The sequence below is a fragment of the Perca flavescens genome, chromosome 2 (genome assembly GCF_004354835.1).
Source record: "Perca flavescens isolate YP-PL-M2 chromosome 2, PFLA_1.0, whole genome shotgun sequence".
NCBI lineage: Eukaryota > Metazoa > Chordata > Actinopteri > Perciformes > Percidae > Perca > Perca flavescens.
The window spans coordinates 42130846-42149941 of record NC_041332.1 but is presented as its reverse complement, the minus strand read 5'-3'; the positions used below and the strand labels follow the sequence as shown (position 1 = coordinate 42149941).

The 19096-nt window shown below is 39.1% G+C and overlaps 1 protein-coding gene across 3 annotated transcripts; it reads right to left on the bottom strand.

Annotated features, from left to right (window-relative positions):
• Positions 1–6179: 6179 nt before the first annotated feature.
• LOC114572880 (CD209 antigen-like protein E) lies at positions 6180–14058 on the bottom strand. Of its 3 annotated transcripts, none has more exons than XM_028604663.1 (6): positions 13625–14058; positions 9841–9924; positions 8867–8950; positions 7666–7808; positions 7332–7432; positions 6180–6608 (listed from the first exon to the last, which is right to left on the bottom strand). In XM_028604663.1, exons 1-6 carry the CDS (start codon positions 13734–13736, stop codon positions 6461–6463), a joined length of 672 nt encoding a protein of 223 aa, XP_028460464.1. In that variant the 5' UTR covers positions 13737–14058; the 3' UTR covers positions 6180–6460. The 3 variants fall into 3 exon arrangements, with proteins under 3 accessions (XP_028460464.1, XP_028460471.1, XP_028460477.1); XM_028604670.1 differs by having other exon boundaries at positions 7666–7790; XM_028604676.1 differs by lacking the exon at positions 7332–7432 and having other exon boundaries at positions 6485–6608.
• Positions 14059–19096: the final 5038 nt, after the last annotated feature.

Here is a 19096-nt window from a genome sequence, read left to right as displayed (position 1 = left end):
AGAGGGTCGTTATGTTTTAGTTAAGGGATTTCTAGATCGAAAAGAAGTTACACTAGTTAACGTGTATATAGCCCCTGAGCAGGACAATTCCTGTATTAAAGACATTTTTCAGTTGATTGCTTCTGAGTCCTCCAGGGTTTTAATATGTGGAAGAGACTGGAATACTCAAATACAGCCTAAACTCGATTCTTCTAATGCACTAAAGAGGTTAACTTCTAGAGCTAGAATAACAAAAAAACTTTTGATGGAGTTGGGCCTGATTGATGTGTGGAGGGATCTCCACCCAACAGACAAACAATTCACGTTCTACTCTGCAAGTCAAGATGTTTACTCAAGAATTGATTATTTTTTAATTTTTAAATCGGACAGGCACAGAATTATAGACTGTAAGATAGGAGTAAGAGATATTTCTGATCACTCAGCTGTCTACTTGACCCTGCATTTAGATAATAAAAAGAAGGATATGTTGTGGCGACTTAATACAAGCATTTTGAATGATAGTACATGTAAGGAATATGTCCAAAAAGAACTGGGGGATTATATGGATAACAACGATAACGGGGAAGTATCACGAGTGTCCTGTGGGATGCCTTAAAATCAGTGATGAGGGGAAAACTCATAGCTCTCACATCGCATAGAAAAAAGGAAAGAAGTAAAAGGCTGCTTGAACTACAAGAAAATCTGAACCTCTTAGAGAGAGAACATGTTGAGAAGAAGAAATCATATATATTAAATCAAATAAACGATGTTAAAAAGGAAATAAATACATTTTATGAGGGAGAACTAGAGAAAAAAAGCTAAATTCACTAGACAGAGATATGAAAATGGCCCTAAGGCTTTGAAGCTGTTGGCATGGAGGTTAAGGAAGCAACAGATGGAGAATACAATATATGAAATTAGGGATCCCAAAACCAAAAAGATTTACCATAAGCAGGAAAATATTCATAATATCTTTGAAAATTACTATAAAAATCTATACAAGGAACCAAGTACAACCAAATCACAGGAAATACATTTATTTTTAGAATCACTTGACTTACCTTCCATAGGTGAAGTACAAAATAAAGCCCTAATGGCAGAGATCACAAAGGAAGAAATAGTGAAAGCAATTTCTAGATTAAAAGTTAATAAAGCACCAGGAACAGATGGCTTTCCAACCGAGTGGTATAAGGTTTTTAAAGATCCATTAGTTCCTATACTTTTTGATTGCTTTAACTATACACTTAAAGGAGGTGAACCACCAAGAACATGGAGTGAGGCAATAATTTCAGTTATTCCCAAAGAGGGTAAAGACAAAAAGGAGTGTAGTGCATTTAGGCCTATTTCTGTATTAAACATGGATTATAAATTATATGCATCGATATTAGCTAAAAGATTGGAAGATATAATACCAGAATTAGTGGATCCAGACCAGACAGGATTTGTACGTGACAGACAGACACAAGATAATATTAGGCGGGTGCTGCATGTAATTGATCATGTCACTAAAGAAAACATCAGATCAGTATTAATTAGCTTAGACGCCGAGAAGGCACTTGACTCGGTTCGCTGGGAGATCACTGCTTTAACATGCTGCTGTAACCCAGAGTATACAGCAAAGTGGAAGGACTTGGAGATCTCGCAGCTGACTGTACCATTGCAATCAGTGCTGGGTAGCAAACCTTTATATGAACAGTATTCTAAAAGTTTAAATCAATGGACTAAGGTTCCTGTTAGAATCTGGTTTAAAGAATGCAAATCTCCGTTACTTGAAAGACAATCTAGACTATTAAAATGGATTGCCTTCGATCCTGACTTTAAACCAGCAAGGGCTGATGGGAGGTTTCAGCTCTGGTATAGACTTGGCATCACCTCTTTTAGTTCAATCTCATCAAAGGGAGAATTGGATAGCTTTCAGGAGATTTCTGATAAATATGGTTTGGGAAAACTTTATTTTTTTAGGTACTTACAAACTAGGATTTATTTTAATAAAGAGATACGATACATGGATAAGCATGATACTAATTTAATTGATCTATTTATCGACATGTATAAAAATAAAGATAATAGGAAACTTGTCTCAAAACTATATCTAGCCGTTCAATCCATAAAGAAACAATCAACAAATAAGGTTAGATTAAAATGGGAAAAAGAATCTGGTCTAGGTATTTCAGAGGAAGACTGGCTGAATATTTGCTCGGTACAGGCGACTTCTACCAGCTGGCGGAACCTTATTAGATACTTTGTAACCCCCAAGTTAAAATCTATTCAGTCCTGCGAGAAGGGAAGTGGTCTATGTTGGAGGAAATGTGGGGAACAGTTGGCAGACCATTTTCATGTATTCTGGAGCTGCCCAGCCATTCAGTCATATTGGCAGGAGGTAATACAAGTAATACATTTTATTTTCGGTGATGGAATTGACTGCTCATTTTCTACAATTTACCTGGGCAACTTAGCAGCTCATTTGATGATGAAAGACAAGTACCTTTTAAAGATATTATTAGCAACCAGCAAGAAAGCTGTAACACGAAAGTGGCTACAATTTGAACCCCCAACAAAGGCTGAATGGCTGGACATTATGATCAGTGTCCAAGAGATGGAGAGGATGACTTTCGCTTTAAACCTACAGATGGATAAGTATTTGCAGTATTGGAAAAATGGATTGTGTTTACGACTTCATGACATGTTTATTGGCCAATGTATCATCTGACATATACATTTCCATCAATTTTGTTTTATGTAATAATGTATAAGTGACCAAACGTTTGTTCTGTTTTGTTTAGATGTGATTGTATGTTGTTATGGCTGTTTTGTTTTTGTTGTTGGTTTTGTTAATTTTCAAAAGGAAAAAGAATAAAAATAAAGTTTAAAATAAAAAAAAAAAAAAAATAAAGGAGCAAAAGTCACCCATTGAAATGCAATAATAATCCCTTCTGTTTGGCTCTCTCAAATTATTAATTGACTTGACTTTTTTCTTTTTACTTTTTGGATTTCTTTTTCTTAACCTTTTTTTTTCTTCTATGTGTGTGCCTGTGTGTAAAAATTGTGTAAGTTGAGTTTTGGTTGACCCCAGAGTGTGGATCAACACATGGTCATACAGTATACATTTTCAGATATTTCTGTTTGCCTTTTTCTCTTGCTGGTATTACCTGATGGTCCATCTAACATAGATATATAATACTTCAGCCTTCATGTTCAGCGGTACTGGCCCTGCAGTTTGGTCCTGTGGTGCCCGAAGCCATTCGACTCTGCAGAATGTGCTTTTGAAATGTATCGATCTGAACAGAGGAACTCTCACTTCCAAAAGAGGCAGTAGCTTTCTATTTATGCATTTGACTCTCACATCGTCGGGAAACTGACTGGTGGTGTGAAAAAATGTTAAATGTATAATTAGGTGACCACTTTTACCTATTTGGTGGAACAGAACAGTTTTAATCTTTTACAGTTTTTAAAACGTGAGGACTTTTCTGCATTGAGTGCTTGAATGGTTCTATGACTTTTTTTCGGGTTGAAAGGTGGTCGTCTCGCTCCCCCCTAGCGCCTGTGAGCTGAAAAACCACCTTGGCAACTTTTGGCCAGCAAGCCGGCGGCCTCAGCGTCAGGAAGTATCGTGTGATATTAGGTCTCGCAATTTAACGAATTGCTTCACGGCACTGCACACATACACACCCCCATCCAGGAACCGGCTAACAAGGTAGCGATGGAGTTTTTCACACTATCGTCATGGCTGAGCCGGCTAAAAAGAAGCAGAAAGCTAGGAAAGCACTGTCGGAGGAACAGAGAAAGAGGAAACGGCAGACTGACCGAGTGAGTTTTTACAACAGTGTTGCCAAAATATCTATTCTGAAGCTGTAGGGGGAGCTCTATAGAGAAATCTGCAAGCAAAAAGCGATTTTTGCCAAAACTGCATAGCCCCCCTTTAAGTACATTTTCCTAATGATACTTACATACTTTTACTTAAGGAACATTTTCGATGCAGGACTTGCAGAGTATTTTTACAGTGGTATTAGTAATTTTACTTAAGTAAAGGATCTGAATACTTACCTTGTAAGCTACAGCTTTGTGAGGGTGATTTCCATTATGGTTAGTGCTGTAGTAAAATCTCTTGAATGTGAAACTTAAAAACTGTCTGTCTGTCTGTAGACTGAAGATAAATATGGTCAGAAGCTGTTACACAAGTTAATAAAGTGAAGTAATTTGAGGTAAAGGTCCATGAGGCTGTCAATGTATTTTTATTTGAATAAAAAACTCAATATTTAATACTATTTTCCAGTACCAAACTCCTGCAGATGTACTGTCCCACATCTTAACCTTAATCCATAATAGATTATTTATTCATTTGAGTAAAATAATTTAACAATATATTTATTGTGCCAGAGGCTAGATAAGATTTTATTGGGATTCATCTTATCCCCTGACATTATGCCAAGGAATCATCTCATTCTTATTAAAATCAAAATCAAAGGGTTCATTATTAGATGTGGACAGTAAAAATGTTGGGAAATGAATTCCGTTGTTTAATCATCAGGCGGTGTTCAGAGCATCAACACTTTCGTCATACATCTAGCTCAATTTCAGTAATCAGTAACATTGTACATACAAATGGCCAGCATAATTATTTATTCAAATACAGCCTTTTAGCAGCACTTCCAGAAAATAAGGTATGCATGAACTGTAATTAAATGGGCCATGTGGAGTTCTTGTAAGCAAACAAAAGTTATGTTTACATTACGGCACTATCATTAGGTCTAACAGATGTGTTGAGTACATTATCTTCCTTATATAACACTTGCAAAGCAGATTTTTCTCAAGAGTTTGAAACCTGCAATGTTTGCATTCATGTTTTACTAGCAACCACTCTTCTTCTTTTCTGCCTTTGTTGGCGCATTGCAGAGTTTTTTTTATCTGTGCATGTGTGTCTTTGTGCGTGTTCACTAATAAACATAAACGAAGGAGCCAGTCATTTAAAAATGCCTCCGTAGCCCTGTAGAAGTCAAAAACTCTACAGGTTACCTTTAAAGTGCTCATATTATGCTCATTTTCAGGTTCATAATTGTATCTAGAGGTTGTACCAGAATAGGTTTACGTGGTTTAAGTTTCAGAAAACACCATATATTTGTTGTACTACACATTGCTGCAGCTCCTCTTTTCACCCTGTGTGTTGAGCTCTCTGTTTTAGCTACAGAGTGAGACATCTCACTTCATTTCCGTCTTTGTTGGGGGTCGCACATGCTCAGTAAGTACTGCTAGCTTGTCAGTTGCAGAGTATGAGAGCGTGCCACGCTAGCAGCTAGGCAAGCATTATAACGTGTGTTACAAAGTGACGCACGTTTGTCACAGAAGTAAAGGCTGTGTTCCACAGCGCTGCGGAGGAAGGTCTGGCTAGTCCACACAACATTCAGGGATGGGAGAAAGACATGCTCTGGTTTAATGGCATTTCTTTAAACCAATCACAATCGTCTTGGTCCGAACGGAGCATCGGCGCCTCTGTTTAGCCACCAATAGGTGACTGTGAGCCGGCTACAGCCACCGCCATATGATGCTCCTTTAAGGGACCATGGTAGTTGAGTTTAGCCAGAAGAAGTGAGCCTCCTTCGGCAATGATAATTATGTTTAGGCACCAAAATGACTAGTTTAGTTTAGGAAAAAGATTGTGGTTAAATCCCTCCAGAGAAATAAACAAGCGTATCCTGGGTTAAGGTATTTTGTTGTCGCCGCGAAGTGAACTCCGCTCTCCGGCTTGAAAGCGCTGTGTTTTGTTGACACCACGTTCTGCTATTTCATTTTGAGATTTTTTTCCATTGAATACTAAAATTCATAAATAAGTGTTTTGGCATCCCTCGCTGAGTGGCACTATATCCATGGTATTGAAAGGGGGGTTTAATTCTTGCATGTTTTGTTTTGTTGTACATGATCAAAAAAACATCCCTCCCTCTCAGGCCTGGACTGGGTTAAAAAATCAGCCCTGGACTTTTGAGACCCAGACCAGCCCTCCACAATCAGCAGGACACCATCCATCCTTACACTCCCCTTCAACACATGTACACAAGCCTACTGATTTTAACCCTAACTACGTTCTTTTCTAAACTTAACTAAGTAGTTATGGTGCCTAAACCTAACCAAATTGTGATGTGTCACAATGTTTTTTTTTTTATTATTTTTTGGGGGGGCTTTTCCCTTTATTTTCGATAGTGACAGTGGATAGACAGGAAAGGGGGAGAGAAAGACAGGGGATGACACGCAGCAAAGGGCCACAGGTTGGATTCAAACCCAGGCCGATGCAAAGGACTCAGCTTACATGGGGCGCACGTTCTTACCGGATGAGCTAGAGGTAATAATGTGTTACAATAATAACGACAAGTTTCAAACTGCGAGTGTTGCGTTTAAAAGGGTAGGAATAAACGACCTATATCGTTGTGTGATATGTGAATTTGTGCATCCAGATTAAACATGAATTGAATTTCAGTTTTTCAGGGTTTTGTTATAAAGCTATCATCTTCTCACAGATCCAGAAGTTTTGATCAGTACATGGTATATCATTCCAGCTGTTCTCCATATCAAGGAACCTTGTTTCTACACAGTCTTCATCTTTGCCTTCAAAACCATTTGGCTCCCCAGGGCTCCAGTAGCTGAAACCAAAAAACAAATAATCTTTTAACAAAGACCATACAAATTGAATGTGATGGACAGGTTTAAGTAGTAAAATGAAAATGTTCCCTGTGATTCATTATAGATTGATTGATTTATTCATCTAACAGAACAATCTAAAAGAGGCTTTAAAGGTCCCATATTAGCTCATTTTCAGGTTCATACTTGTATTTTGTCGAAAAGAAAAAACATCCAGCGGAATCTCCGGTGGCCACGGAACAATCCCGGAAGTGGAACGTCATGGATATAGACTAGGTTGCTACTAGAACATGTTAACATAATTTAACCTTCAAAAAACACATGTATTCACCCTCTGTCTAAACGGCTTTGTTTTAGCGCCTGTCACTTTAATGCCTCCTCCTGAAAAAGCCCAGTCTGCTTTGATTGGTCAGCGTTTCTGGGTCTTCCGCATCTACACTCACAGAGTCTCTGCACCATCATTGCAGCCGGGGAATGACGGGCCACTGTAGCGGCAATTTCTATCTATATCGTTGGTATACTCTATGTGACATCACAACTGTACAAAGTCCTGACGGCTTGTTTAAAGGCACAGTTTTGTAGATTGAGCATTTTGATACTTTCACAGTTAAATATAGCACCTGCTTTCCAATCCAAAAAGACATGAAAATCTCACTTTATACAATATGGGACCTTTGGCCTTTAGGTTCAGCATTTATGTATTGTGAATAAACATATGTGTGAACCTTTCGGTCAGCGGAGTGTCATCCACCCATTTCCACTTCCTGTTGGCTACTTTGGGGGTCAGTCCAATCCACAAGACCTTATTGAATTGTCTTGTGAAATCCTTGTTTGCAGAGAAAAACAGTAATCACTAAATCAATGGAAATACAACTGAGTTGAGTTGAACACCAGGTGAACTCACATTCATTACACCGTTATTTCTATCTATCTATCTATCTATCTATCTATCTATCTATCTATCTATCTATCTATCTATTTTTCACTCTTTGTTTTTTTTTGTTTCTCTCAACAATACCGCTCATTAACTCAAACTCATTCACACATTCAGACACACACCTGCTCTTGTTTGCTGTTGATAATCACCAGGTCTGCTTCTCTCTGCAGACAGTCAGCTCTGCCTTTGTGCCAGGATGTCTGATTAGTGGAAATGTAATAGAAACTGCGACGGAAATACACCCATCCTTGTTGGGAAAAACGATCTGTTATGGAAACAGGAGCTTAATATCTCAGAAATTAACATATGTGATTACAATGAATTGACTAGTTTTTAAAAGCGATTTTGAATTGATTCATTCAAATTTAATGCAAATGATGCATTCAATTTGACACAAAATGCACTTTAAGCTTTATCAAAGTAAAAAAGAACCGAATTGAAAAGGTCAGTGCAGTTGAAGGTCCCATAATATGCTAATTTTCAGGTTCATACTTGTATTTTGGGTTGCTACTAGAACATGTTTACATATCTTAATAAAAAAAAATATTTTTCACATACTGTCTGTCTGAAAATACCTGTATTCCCCCTCTGTCTGTGCCCGCCCTCCTGAAAAAACCCAGTCTGCTGTGATTGGTCAGCAGTTCCTAGCACCGCCATTTCAGCCGGGGAATGACTGTAACAGTACTGTAACGGCACATTTTTACCTAATTAAAGTATAGTTGTGACATCAGTACGGAAGTCCGTGAGTTGTTGTGCATTGGGAAAACTGGAATATTTGGAGAATAAAGGTTGGGATATTACAGGGAAAATAAACTCAGAATATATTGAATTTTTTTTTTTTTAAAGTTGGAATATTTGCTCGGGTGGATAGATGGGAAAATGGGGAGGGAAAACAAATTGAAAAGCTGTGAATTGTACAGACTTTAAACTTGTTCCTATGTTGTTGTTGCACCAATAAAAATTATTTATAAAAAAAGAACAGTAAAGAAGTCCTGACGGCTCGTTTAAAGGCGCAGTTTCTGAATACGGGCTGTGTGCATTTCTCTGTGGATTGAGCATTTATAATAATAATTATAATACTACTACTACTACTACTACTACTACTACTACTACTACCAATAATAATAATAATAATAATAATAATAATAATTCCAAAAGTCACAAAAGTTCACTAATGTTTCTGCTTATTACACGTATTACTCCTGTACAATCAAATACAACTGTTCAGCTCTAAAGTCTACTTTTATGACGCCTATGTTCCATTTTTTAAACTGTCATAGAATTGCTCATTATTGGTATGATGAGTTTCATCCTCAGACTTACCGAAGGTAATGAGTTCTCTCCTCAGATCACCAGTCAGGTTTGTGCAACTGAGCTCTATGTCCGGTGTCTTACTGTAAAAGGTGTCTGAAAGAGCAGAAACACTTCATTGAAAAGTCATATGTGAAGAAATACATCACATTTTGCCCATGTGCACTTATAGCAATTTGGTGTAACACATGGGCAGGAGGAGATTGGGGAACCAACCGGTGAAGCAAGTCTGTACAGTATGTGTCATTTAATGTCTGGACTATAAGCATGTACAGTATACAGATGGAAAATTTTGACTTGGGCAAAGTAACGGCAAAGTCCTGTCACTTTCTTACTTTATCTGAAAGTAATAAGTTTGCTTTCTGGCGTAATTATGCCACGTGATCGTTCCTGATTTTAAACTTTCCCAAACTTGTGTAACTGAGTATTACTGAGGCGTTGCTATGTTATCATTCATCAAGTGATCTAAACACTGATGAATTTACATTTTAATAAATAGAAACCTGTCAAAAGTGTCATATTTTGTATTATTCAACCAGATTTTCTAAAAATGTCTTAAGACAAAGCACATTTCAAAAGAAAAGTCAAGGGAAATACAGAGCAAAAGTAGAGACCCCGAAATATGATTGCCCCCCCATCAATTGGGCTAGAGTGCTGTCAATCTGAAAATTGTGATTTCCATTGGATCAGAGTACTGTCACTTGGCTGCCTGTTCTGCCAATCTTCCCAGCCCTTGTCACATGACCAATTAATGTTTCCATGACAACTATCCAAAATAAGTTTTTAAAGTGTTAGACTGAGCTTATAGAAAATGTGTATTGTATTTGGATATACTATTTGTTTAAAATATAAACAAGTTCAATTAAAAATTACTCTTTTGTTTAGAATTATATTGTGTTGATCTATCCTTTCCAATGTACCCTAAATTTCTAAGCAGATTTTCTTTGCCCCTCAGTCTGAACAGACAGAGTTGAAAAAATACTCACAGAGACGCAGCGAAATGTTGAGAGCAGCTTGTAGGATACACAGCAGTCCAAAGCTCACAGCAACCACTCTGTACAGTTTTCCACCTGTGTGCAAAAATCAGACAGAAACATGCAAACAAAATAAATTCCTGGCAGACTGTTCCAAGAAGCAGGTTTACTGTTATCGGGGTAGCTTTGCTGTGTTGGCATTTTCGGGGGACTGTATGTGGGCCAGTGACCTGGTATCTGGGTTTATGGAATTTGAGGATGTGTGGAGACCAACTCCGGAAAGCATTATTAATGGTCAAAGTGAACCATGTCATTTAAACAGAATAAAACAAGAAATGTGAATGGCCTTCAGCGTAAATTACTTAATACACTGACTTCACATAAAAGCAGATCAATAATATTTTCACGTGAACTAACAAATTGTAAAAAGGAAAGGTGATCGAGTCTCAATTTATGAAGACAAACTATCTTTTTTAAAGCTATAGTTAAGTAGCTAAGTAGTTTCTGTCGTCCCCATGAGGAATTCTAAGTAATGACAACAAAACTGTTGGCGCGTCCATATGATACAAGCCTTCCGTGATCGCTCACCCCCCCCTCCCCTCCACCACAATGTTACTAGTAGCCAAGGAGGACACGGAGGATTAAAAAAACATGATGGACTCTTCAGAAGAGGTCATTATCTTCACTTGAGTTTCTGCGCGCGAAAGTCGCCGGACGACACTAGTTTCTGAATGTAGCCATACTGAGAAATCCAGAGAGAGTTGTGTGGAGCTGATAGTCTTAATTAGCTCTGTAGCAACTCATTTGGCAATGGCTTGAATGTAGAGCTGGGCAATATTGAAAAAATTGTGACCAAATACATTGTTGGCTATATTATGGCGATATTGTAGGGTTGACTATTGGTGCCTTCACAAAATATTAACACAATGAGTTTTGATAAATAATCACCAATAATGTAGATACAATGACTAAGTGGGTAAAGGTAAACAATAAAAAGCTAGAACAGTCTGGTAAGTTCAGAAAATTACATCACTTATTGTAATACAGCCTTTAAAACTAGGAAAATACAACACTTGTGTCATATGACGATATTACGATATACATAATTTAAGACGATATCTAGTCTCATATATCAATGTCTATATAATATTGATTTATTGCCCAGCCCTACTTGAATGTAACGGACGTTAATTAATATCAAAAAGTTACGCAATACGCACTAAAGCTTTAACATTAAACCAAGTGTCTTAGAAAAAAACTCAGGTTGAGGCATAGGCGCGGGAAGTAGGGGTGCTGGGTCCTGTTGGTGGCAGCACCCCTTGTTGGCAAACTGCGATCAAGCCCGTATTACCCAATGGGCATTAATCATTATGGTGATAATTATCCAATCAGAATAAAATAAAAGTTGTTTAATGTAATGATTGGGAGAAGGCCGCATGCACTGTGTAGATTGGCTAAAGATAAAGGTGGGTGGGCATAGAGCAGGTTGTTTACATCGCACTGATCCAAGATCAGCTTTCTAAGAACAAGTTGAGATTGAAAGAGTGGAATTAATTAGTAACTGATCCCCGGTCAGATTGGGTTGCATCAGCGAGTGAAAGTGTGGAAAACGGAGAGAAAGAAGCGGCTGCTATAAAAATGTCTCGCGAATAAATAGCTTTTTTAAAAGAGCTGGGAATGACGAAGAGGAGGATGTCGAGGAGCTAGCCAACGTTAGCTTGGAAGAATCGCTGCCTTCTACCAGCTACACTCAGCCACAGCTAACGTTAACTTTAGCGAAGTTGTGGGAAAAGACAGAGATGAGGCCGGTCATCAGCATTACAGAACAAGGTAATGGCCCCTCAGGTACCATCATCTCTGAAGGCCCTGCCCTACGGGGACCGATTACAGAGACCGTCCGGGAGGAAGTTATACCCAGAGGGATATTAGCCTTTCAGAATCGGCGGCTAAATGTCCAGCATCTCGGAGGGGGGACGAGGCTGGCGGCAGAAAGACCCGCTCTCTCGCTAACGAGGCACTGACCCGACACCTTCACAACGGTAAAACGGTACCACGGAAGTGGATTCTAGATCACTGTCCACCGGAGACATTTGTTGCGTTGCCTGTAAAGTGCTCCCAACACACAGCAGCGCATGTGTAGTAGGGTTAGCGAGCTGCTGAGGGAGGATTTGATCTGCGACTTTGCAAAGAAAAAGACAAGAAATTAGAACTTCTAATGGTAAGAGCTATTATGCTATCTGTAAATTGAGTAGGTTAATATAATCTGTTGTGACCGTGTGACCAGATAATGTACATATTTTGTTATATTTTGCATATCAGACGTATTGCATCATCATTTTGTGATGCTGCTATAGGCCTGTATGAGATAGTTGTCAAGTGCAGTAGCCTATATGTTGGCTTTTGCAGTTTGTGAAGTAGCAGCTTACAACCTGCACTCAGCTGTGTTGTGTGATGGCATTGTTGTATCTTCAGTCAATCACGTTTCAGAATTACTGTTGTGCTTTCTGCTTGGGTGATTTTTAGTGAATACTAAACCGCCATAGTCTTGAGCCATACAATGCTTCGGTATGATTTAATTAATTGTAACATTGTCTTGTGATGTGTGAGTCAGATGGCAGTACTTGGTTTATTGAACTGGAAACTGGAAAAATATATTTTTTATTCGATAGTGACAGTGGATAGACAGGAAAGGGGGAGAGAGGGAATGACACGCAGCAAAGGGCCGCAGGTCGGATTTAAACCCGGTGTTCTGACGATCTATGCTGCCTTGTCGAAAAATGCTACCGTAGCGTAAATCGATAGTAGAGTCTATCGAGTCGCGCTGCCCTATCGAAATGTGCTTCCTTATGTGATTTATTTGCCTGCATATTTCCAAATGTGCAGGCAGGCTGAATCCCATAGAGGTATAACTCTAACAGTATTGACATCTTATGTTTATTTGAGAATATTTTGATACTCCATTATATCTTTATTGAATATTTCAGTGGTAGCATATTCTGATAGACAAATATACCCTATCAAATAATGCTCCCCCAACAGAATCATTATATATTGCACCACTACTCACTCCATGTGCACTGTCAGGAGATAAGGAGCATATTTTGATATTCTATTAAATTATATTTATTGAATATTTCAGTGGTAGCGTATTCTGATAGACAAATATACCCTATCAAAAGGTACAATGAATAAATTATTTATTAGATATTACTCTATTAACCACAGTATCGGCCGTATGTCCGACCGCAAGGTTGCATAGATTTATGGGCGGGGAATCGGACCATGCTTGTGGGTCGTGCGCATGCGCAGAACCGCTAAGTAGCACATCTCGATAGGTAGCATAGATCGACAGAACACCGGGCGCTGCAATGGAATCTTTTGACCAGTAGTGATTGGCATGTGATTTAGTGCCCATTTAGTTCGCACCGTATGTAGCGTACGCCCCCCCCCCCCGACAGCACCCCGCACCCCCTGCTGAAAATGACTTCCTGCGCCTCTGGGTTGAGGTTAGGTTTCTTTTATCAAAAGGAACGCACTAATCAAGCGGCGTCTGTTGTTTGGTCTTTTACGTAAAACTCTTTAGGCAAACTTGTAACAAAGATTCTAAATCTCAGTGGGATTATTCCTGGTAAAATAAAGGTTAAACAAACAAACAAATATGGAGAAATGTATTCTTCCGTGGCTTTTTTCTTTTTACACTTTTTCTTGAAACTCTAAAATGTACATTTGAAATTAAAATGTTTATCCATATTGCTTTTTAGGGTAAACGTTAAAATGTTAGAGTTCTCTGTCTCACCAGACCCGGCAGCAGTCTCTCCCCCGTCCTGGCCAACACTCCTGGCTGATGGTTCAGGAAGGTTTACATAGTCAGTAATCTCCAATTGCTCTCGATGGACAAACCTCGCCATGTTTTACCAACTAACTGAACAATGACAATTGTGTGATAGTGAGTCCCCAGTTTTTTCTCAGAAGGACACGGATGTGTAATCCACTTCTTCTTTTGTATGTGTCTCTTTGCACAAGTTTCTTCTTCTTCCTCTTCCTCGTTGTCCCCTGACTGAGACTTCATTTTGAAATATTCTTAGTCTTTCCCATTTGAAACAAGAGATTTTACGCAATTCTTCTTCTTGTTTTGAATTATGAATGAACTTCTACAGATGAACTGAGCAGAACCATCCTTTCATCCTTTGCTTCTTCAATGTTTGATTTTTTATTTATGGTGAGGTCATACGACACTTACACTTACCCCAATACTGACAACATACAACTATACACTTACATCACATTTCAGTTCCTATATTCAGTTCTCCTTTCTGTGTTAGTCAAGTACTGCTTTCTTTAATCCATTTTTGAACTATATAATATTATGTAATATAATAATTAGGGCTGTCAAAATTAAGGCGTTAATTTTTTAATATTTAACTTGTTACAAAAAATTAACGAAATTAACGCAGCTGTGTTTGTTTACTTCATGTGGCGGCTGAGAAACGTAATACGTCTCCATAACAGCAGGCGGCGCTACTCTGTATTGTTGCCCAAGTAATGAAAACCGGCAGCTGATTGGACGAACGCGTCACATGGGTTTGTTTTCTCCGTAAATCCAAAGCCAGACTGTCATGGCGGCCGTTCAGAATACGATCTCATATTGTACTAAGATAGTTCACTGAAACATGTTTCTGAAAACATTTTAAGCGAGAAATAGGCATGAATAGGCACAAATGATGCAGTTGCTGAATCGGTCTTCATTTCAGCTCAACAAAGGTCAGTTTAGAAGATTTTCGTCAGATTTTGAGACTCTAGTCACCTCGCTCCGCTCGCCATTTCCGGGTGAGTCCCGACTGTCCTGCCGCCGACTGAACTCTCGGCTCGTTGGAGATGAACTGAACTCTCGGCTCGTTGGAGATGAACTGAACTCTCGGCTCGTTGGAGATGAACTGAACTCTCGGCTCGTTGGAGATGAACTGCTCCTCGCCTGTAAAGTAGACTGCTCCTCAGGCGACAGCAGCAGGCGACGGTGACAAAAATCTGCTCTCAAGTCAGACAGTTTCTAGTCGTTTCAGCAGCCTTCAGCAGGACTAAAAAAGCCAAACTGTTGCTGCTGTTGTTCTGAAAGATATTAAACATTCTGAACTTAGCAGAACCTTTCCTTGTTTGGTTTTTTCTTCATATTTGCAAAGTTAAGTGATTTAGCATTTCAATATCCATTATTATAAGCTTCAGTCTCAATTTAAAAAAGCGATTAATCGCGATTAATTACAGCAAATTGTGCAATTAATTAGTTAATTTTTTTTAATCGATTGACAGCCCTAATAATAATATTATGGCTCTGTTTGATTTCACTGTTCAGTCCATTCCACAAGGTCACCCCACAAACTGAAATACACATGCTTTTAAGAGTAGTTACACAAGAGGTTGTTTAAACATACATGTACCACTTAGATGATGTCCCCTGTCTCTTTCCTTAAATCATGTTTGTATGTTATCGGGCCAATTTGACAATGTCCAAAAATTCCAATGATTGTGAATTTAAAAGTATATGATTGGTGTGCCCATGATACCCTGCGTGATTTATTATCCGGATTGCTCTTTTTTGCAATGTGAAAATCTTTTGTAAGGTGCTCTTGTAGGTATTTCCCCAAATTTCCACACAATAGAACAGATATGACAAAATAAGCATGCGGTATCTCATAATGAGTATGTAATGATTTCGGGTTCAAGATATATGTAGTTTTACTGAACATTCCAATGCTCTTGGCCATCTTAGTGCACAGATATTTAATGTGGGTCTTCCAGCACAGCTTGTGGTCAAGTACGACTTGTTTTCATAGACTCTTTACAATTTTTCATTATGGATTACTACATCTGTTTTTATTGTGCAATTTCCAAAAAACATAATTTTAGTTTTGTTCAAGTTTAAAGATAACTTATTCGAATGAAGATGTGCTGTAAGTCATCCCCATAACAAAAAAAATCTGCAAAAACAATACATTTTAGTAAATTTGATACTTTACAAATGTCATTAAGATAGAGGATGAACAGTTTTGGGCCCAATACTGAGTCCTGAGGGTTGCCACAGGAAATACTACACAACTACATATGTAAATCTTGCTGCATTACTCTCTAATTGTAATACTGCGAATGATTACAGTGTATTTAAATAGAAATTCCATCTGGCACAGTGTGAAGCTTAAACCCTCCATTATTCAAATGATCACCAGTAGATAATACAAGAGAAATTTAGGACAAATAAAATGACTGACGTAACATTACATTAGTCATTAAATAAAAACGCAGCAACATGTGGCTTTGTTCAGAATAGTGAACTGCAGTGGGGGTTGCTTATGTGATGATATCAGCCCTTTTGAGCCATTTAGACACGGAACAATATATCAACATATCAACAACTGTCACGACAATATATGCTATGTTGAAATGCAAAATGTCATCACTCTTGAGGTGATGAATCCAAATGTTCAGTAAGCTGGGACCACAAAGCAGAAGTGTACCACAACAAAGTAAAATGTCTTTTTCAAATAGTTACTTTAGATGATGGTTATCAGTTATGCTTAAGCTGTTGCCAAAACTCTTTTTGTCAGGTATTTTATCTCTTACACCAGTGCTTTTCCTCCCCTCCATCTGTCTCCTGCAAGGGTCAAACATTATAACCAAGACAAGGAGAAAGAAGAAGAAGATTTAAAACCTAATCTTCAACACCAAACACACCAAACTTTGATCTATCTATCTGTCTCGACAAAAGTCTCGCATTGACAGACCTTCCTCCACAGCACTGCCAAGGAGGGTCTGGCTAGTCCACACAGCATTCTGGGATGGGAGAAAAACGTGCTCTGGTTTATTGGCTTATTATCTGGTTTATTTCTTTAAACCAATCACAATCATCTTTGCCGGTGCTAAGCGCAGGACGGAGCCACGGTGCCTCTGCTAAATAGTCTCAGGAAGGAACTTGTTTTGGTGGAACATGTGGACCTTCAGAAGTAGTTTTAGTCGTGCAACAGAAAATGCAGATTGGACAGATATTCTAGCTAGCTGTCTGGATTTACCCTGCAAAGATCTGAGGAGTAGTTAACCATAGTCCTCACAAATCCACCGGATCTTATGATGCATCAGCGCTTGGATGCATAGTAAACATGATAATCCAAAGCCATTATAACCATAATTACAGCTACAGGAACTCAGGAGAACCATCATATGAGCCTGCATAGCAGTTTTTATTTATCTATTTATTTTAAACAATATGATGGTTTGAAAAAGGACCATCCAAGAGTAAGATCTAAGACTGGTAAGCAGATGCATCCCCCCTCCACCAAAAAAAAAACGTGAAATACTTTCTATGGGAAAAGTCATTCTGGGCCAGCGGGTTGTCAGAAGGTGCAATTACACCACTGGCCGCTAAGCCCATGGTTGCTTCAAGACACGATGCTGGTCCTGGGGGCTTTGGCAGGAACCCCCTGCTAGAATTACGGTGCGTTTTCAGCTATATTATGAGGCGGTGTGAGAATCTCGTACAGTGAACAGAGAACATCACTGCCTTTATCGCTAACACGAGAACTTCAAAACACATGCACCGAACTGCCCGGGAATCTGCGCAACAGCTGAATGTTTCCTGCAAACAACAAAGCATTCGCTATGTCACGCTCGTCTCTTTTCTTTCTCTCCTGTGAAATAAAGCTGCTTTCAAGTGTGGTCGGAAACGTCGTCAACTAGAACGATTTGCGAAATATAAAAGTCTACTTGTGCTTTGGAACTGCACTTCCCAGCGTTCTCCGAGGGAATGCGGTCCCGTCGCTGGAATGACTTGACTTCATCCATTAGGTCCAGCGGTGGAGGTAGACTGAAGCGGGGCGGCTGATTTCGCGCCGGACTCCAAGATTTCGATCCTGGAATGAATGCCAGCGAGCTGTGACTGGATGCCAGACAGGGCGGACAGGACTGGGCCGCCCCCCGAGCCCACGGAGCAAGAAAAGCAGTTTAAATAGAGCGCGCTATTTGGAAATCCAATCAAAAAAGGGAATCAGCTGAGCCATCAGCTGGTGTGCTGGCTTAGGAACTTTCAGCTATGAGCTGAGATAATAGCCGAGCTTGACTCCGTGATCGGCCAGAATTTACGCTATGCTTGGTGTGTGGTGTTGCCAGACCTTAAGGCTGTTTTATGGTCGAGCCGGCATGCATATGTGTGTGTGTGTGTGTGTGTGTGTGTGTGTGTGGGGAGTGTGTTAGAGCGAGGAAGCAGTGAGAGAGTGACGGCGATTAGCTTCGGAGTGAGTAGCAACTCTAGAATCATAGTGAGAGAACCAAAGTGTCTCCCCTGTGTTTTTTCTGACCACGGTGGGAGATCTGGAGCAGGAGAAGTTAACTATCTCGCTGATTTCATCTTGTTTATGGAGAAGGAGAACCAGGAAATGAGTCGGGGGGGAAATGCAACGCTACCAAGACACGGCCGAGAGACGCGAGACCTGTAGTTAAATTTTTCGAGAGGTGCACGTCAGGCTACGGCGTAGGGTCCGGCGTAGACGCAGAGGGGTCTGCGGGGGTATGCCATCGATTCTACGCAGAAGCATAAAAAGGCCTTTACTCCACAGCACTGTGGAGATAAGGCTGACAATGCAAGACTAATTTTCTTATTCAAAGAGACCTGATCTGACAGTTCATGCGTATTGTATTTCACTTTATTTCTTTGTTGGTTTTTTTGTCTTCAATTTAAGCATTTTAAATATCCAACGTGAAATGACCTAAGGAAAATTAAGTTAAGTTCGTCAGGGTTTTCCCAGGCTATGATACCATGGAACCAGCAATGGAATTCATTTTTTTTTTTAAAGTGGCAGGCTGAGCCTTATAGAAAATGTGTATTGTATTCGGATATACACAATTTGTTTAAAATGAAAACAAGCAAAACTAATTTATTTAGCGGGCTTACATTGTGTTGTTCTATCCTATCCAATATTTCCTATATTTCTAAGCACAGTTTCTAGCATGCTGGAAATTGATTATAAAAGTATTAGAGATGGAAGAATTATGGATTTTATCATATTCAATACATTCTTGAGCAAAGTAAAGTAACAAATCATAGAATATTTCATTAACATATTTATTGATTTGTGAGTTGAGTGTATTATCCCTATTCATCAGTCATCAAATTCAACATTCATAGCAGTGAACTAAGCTGGACATTTATGTCCATGTATGTTAATGAGACACTTTCCCTGTACAGTTAGGGTTAGGGTTATGGTAGCTTGCATAGCATTATGTTAGG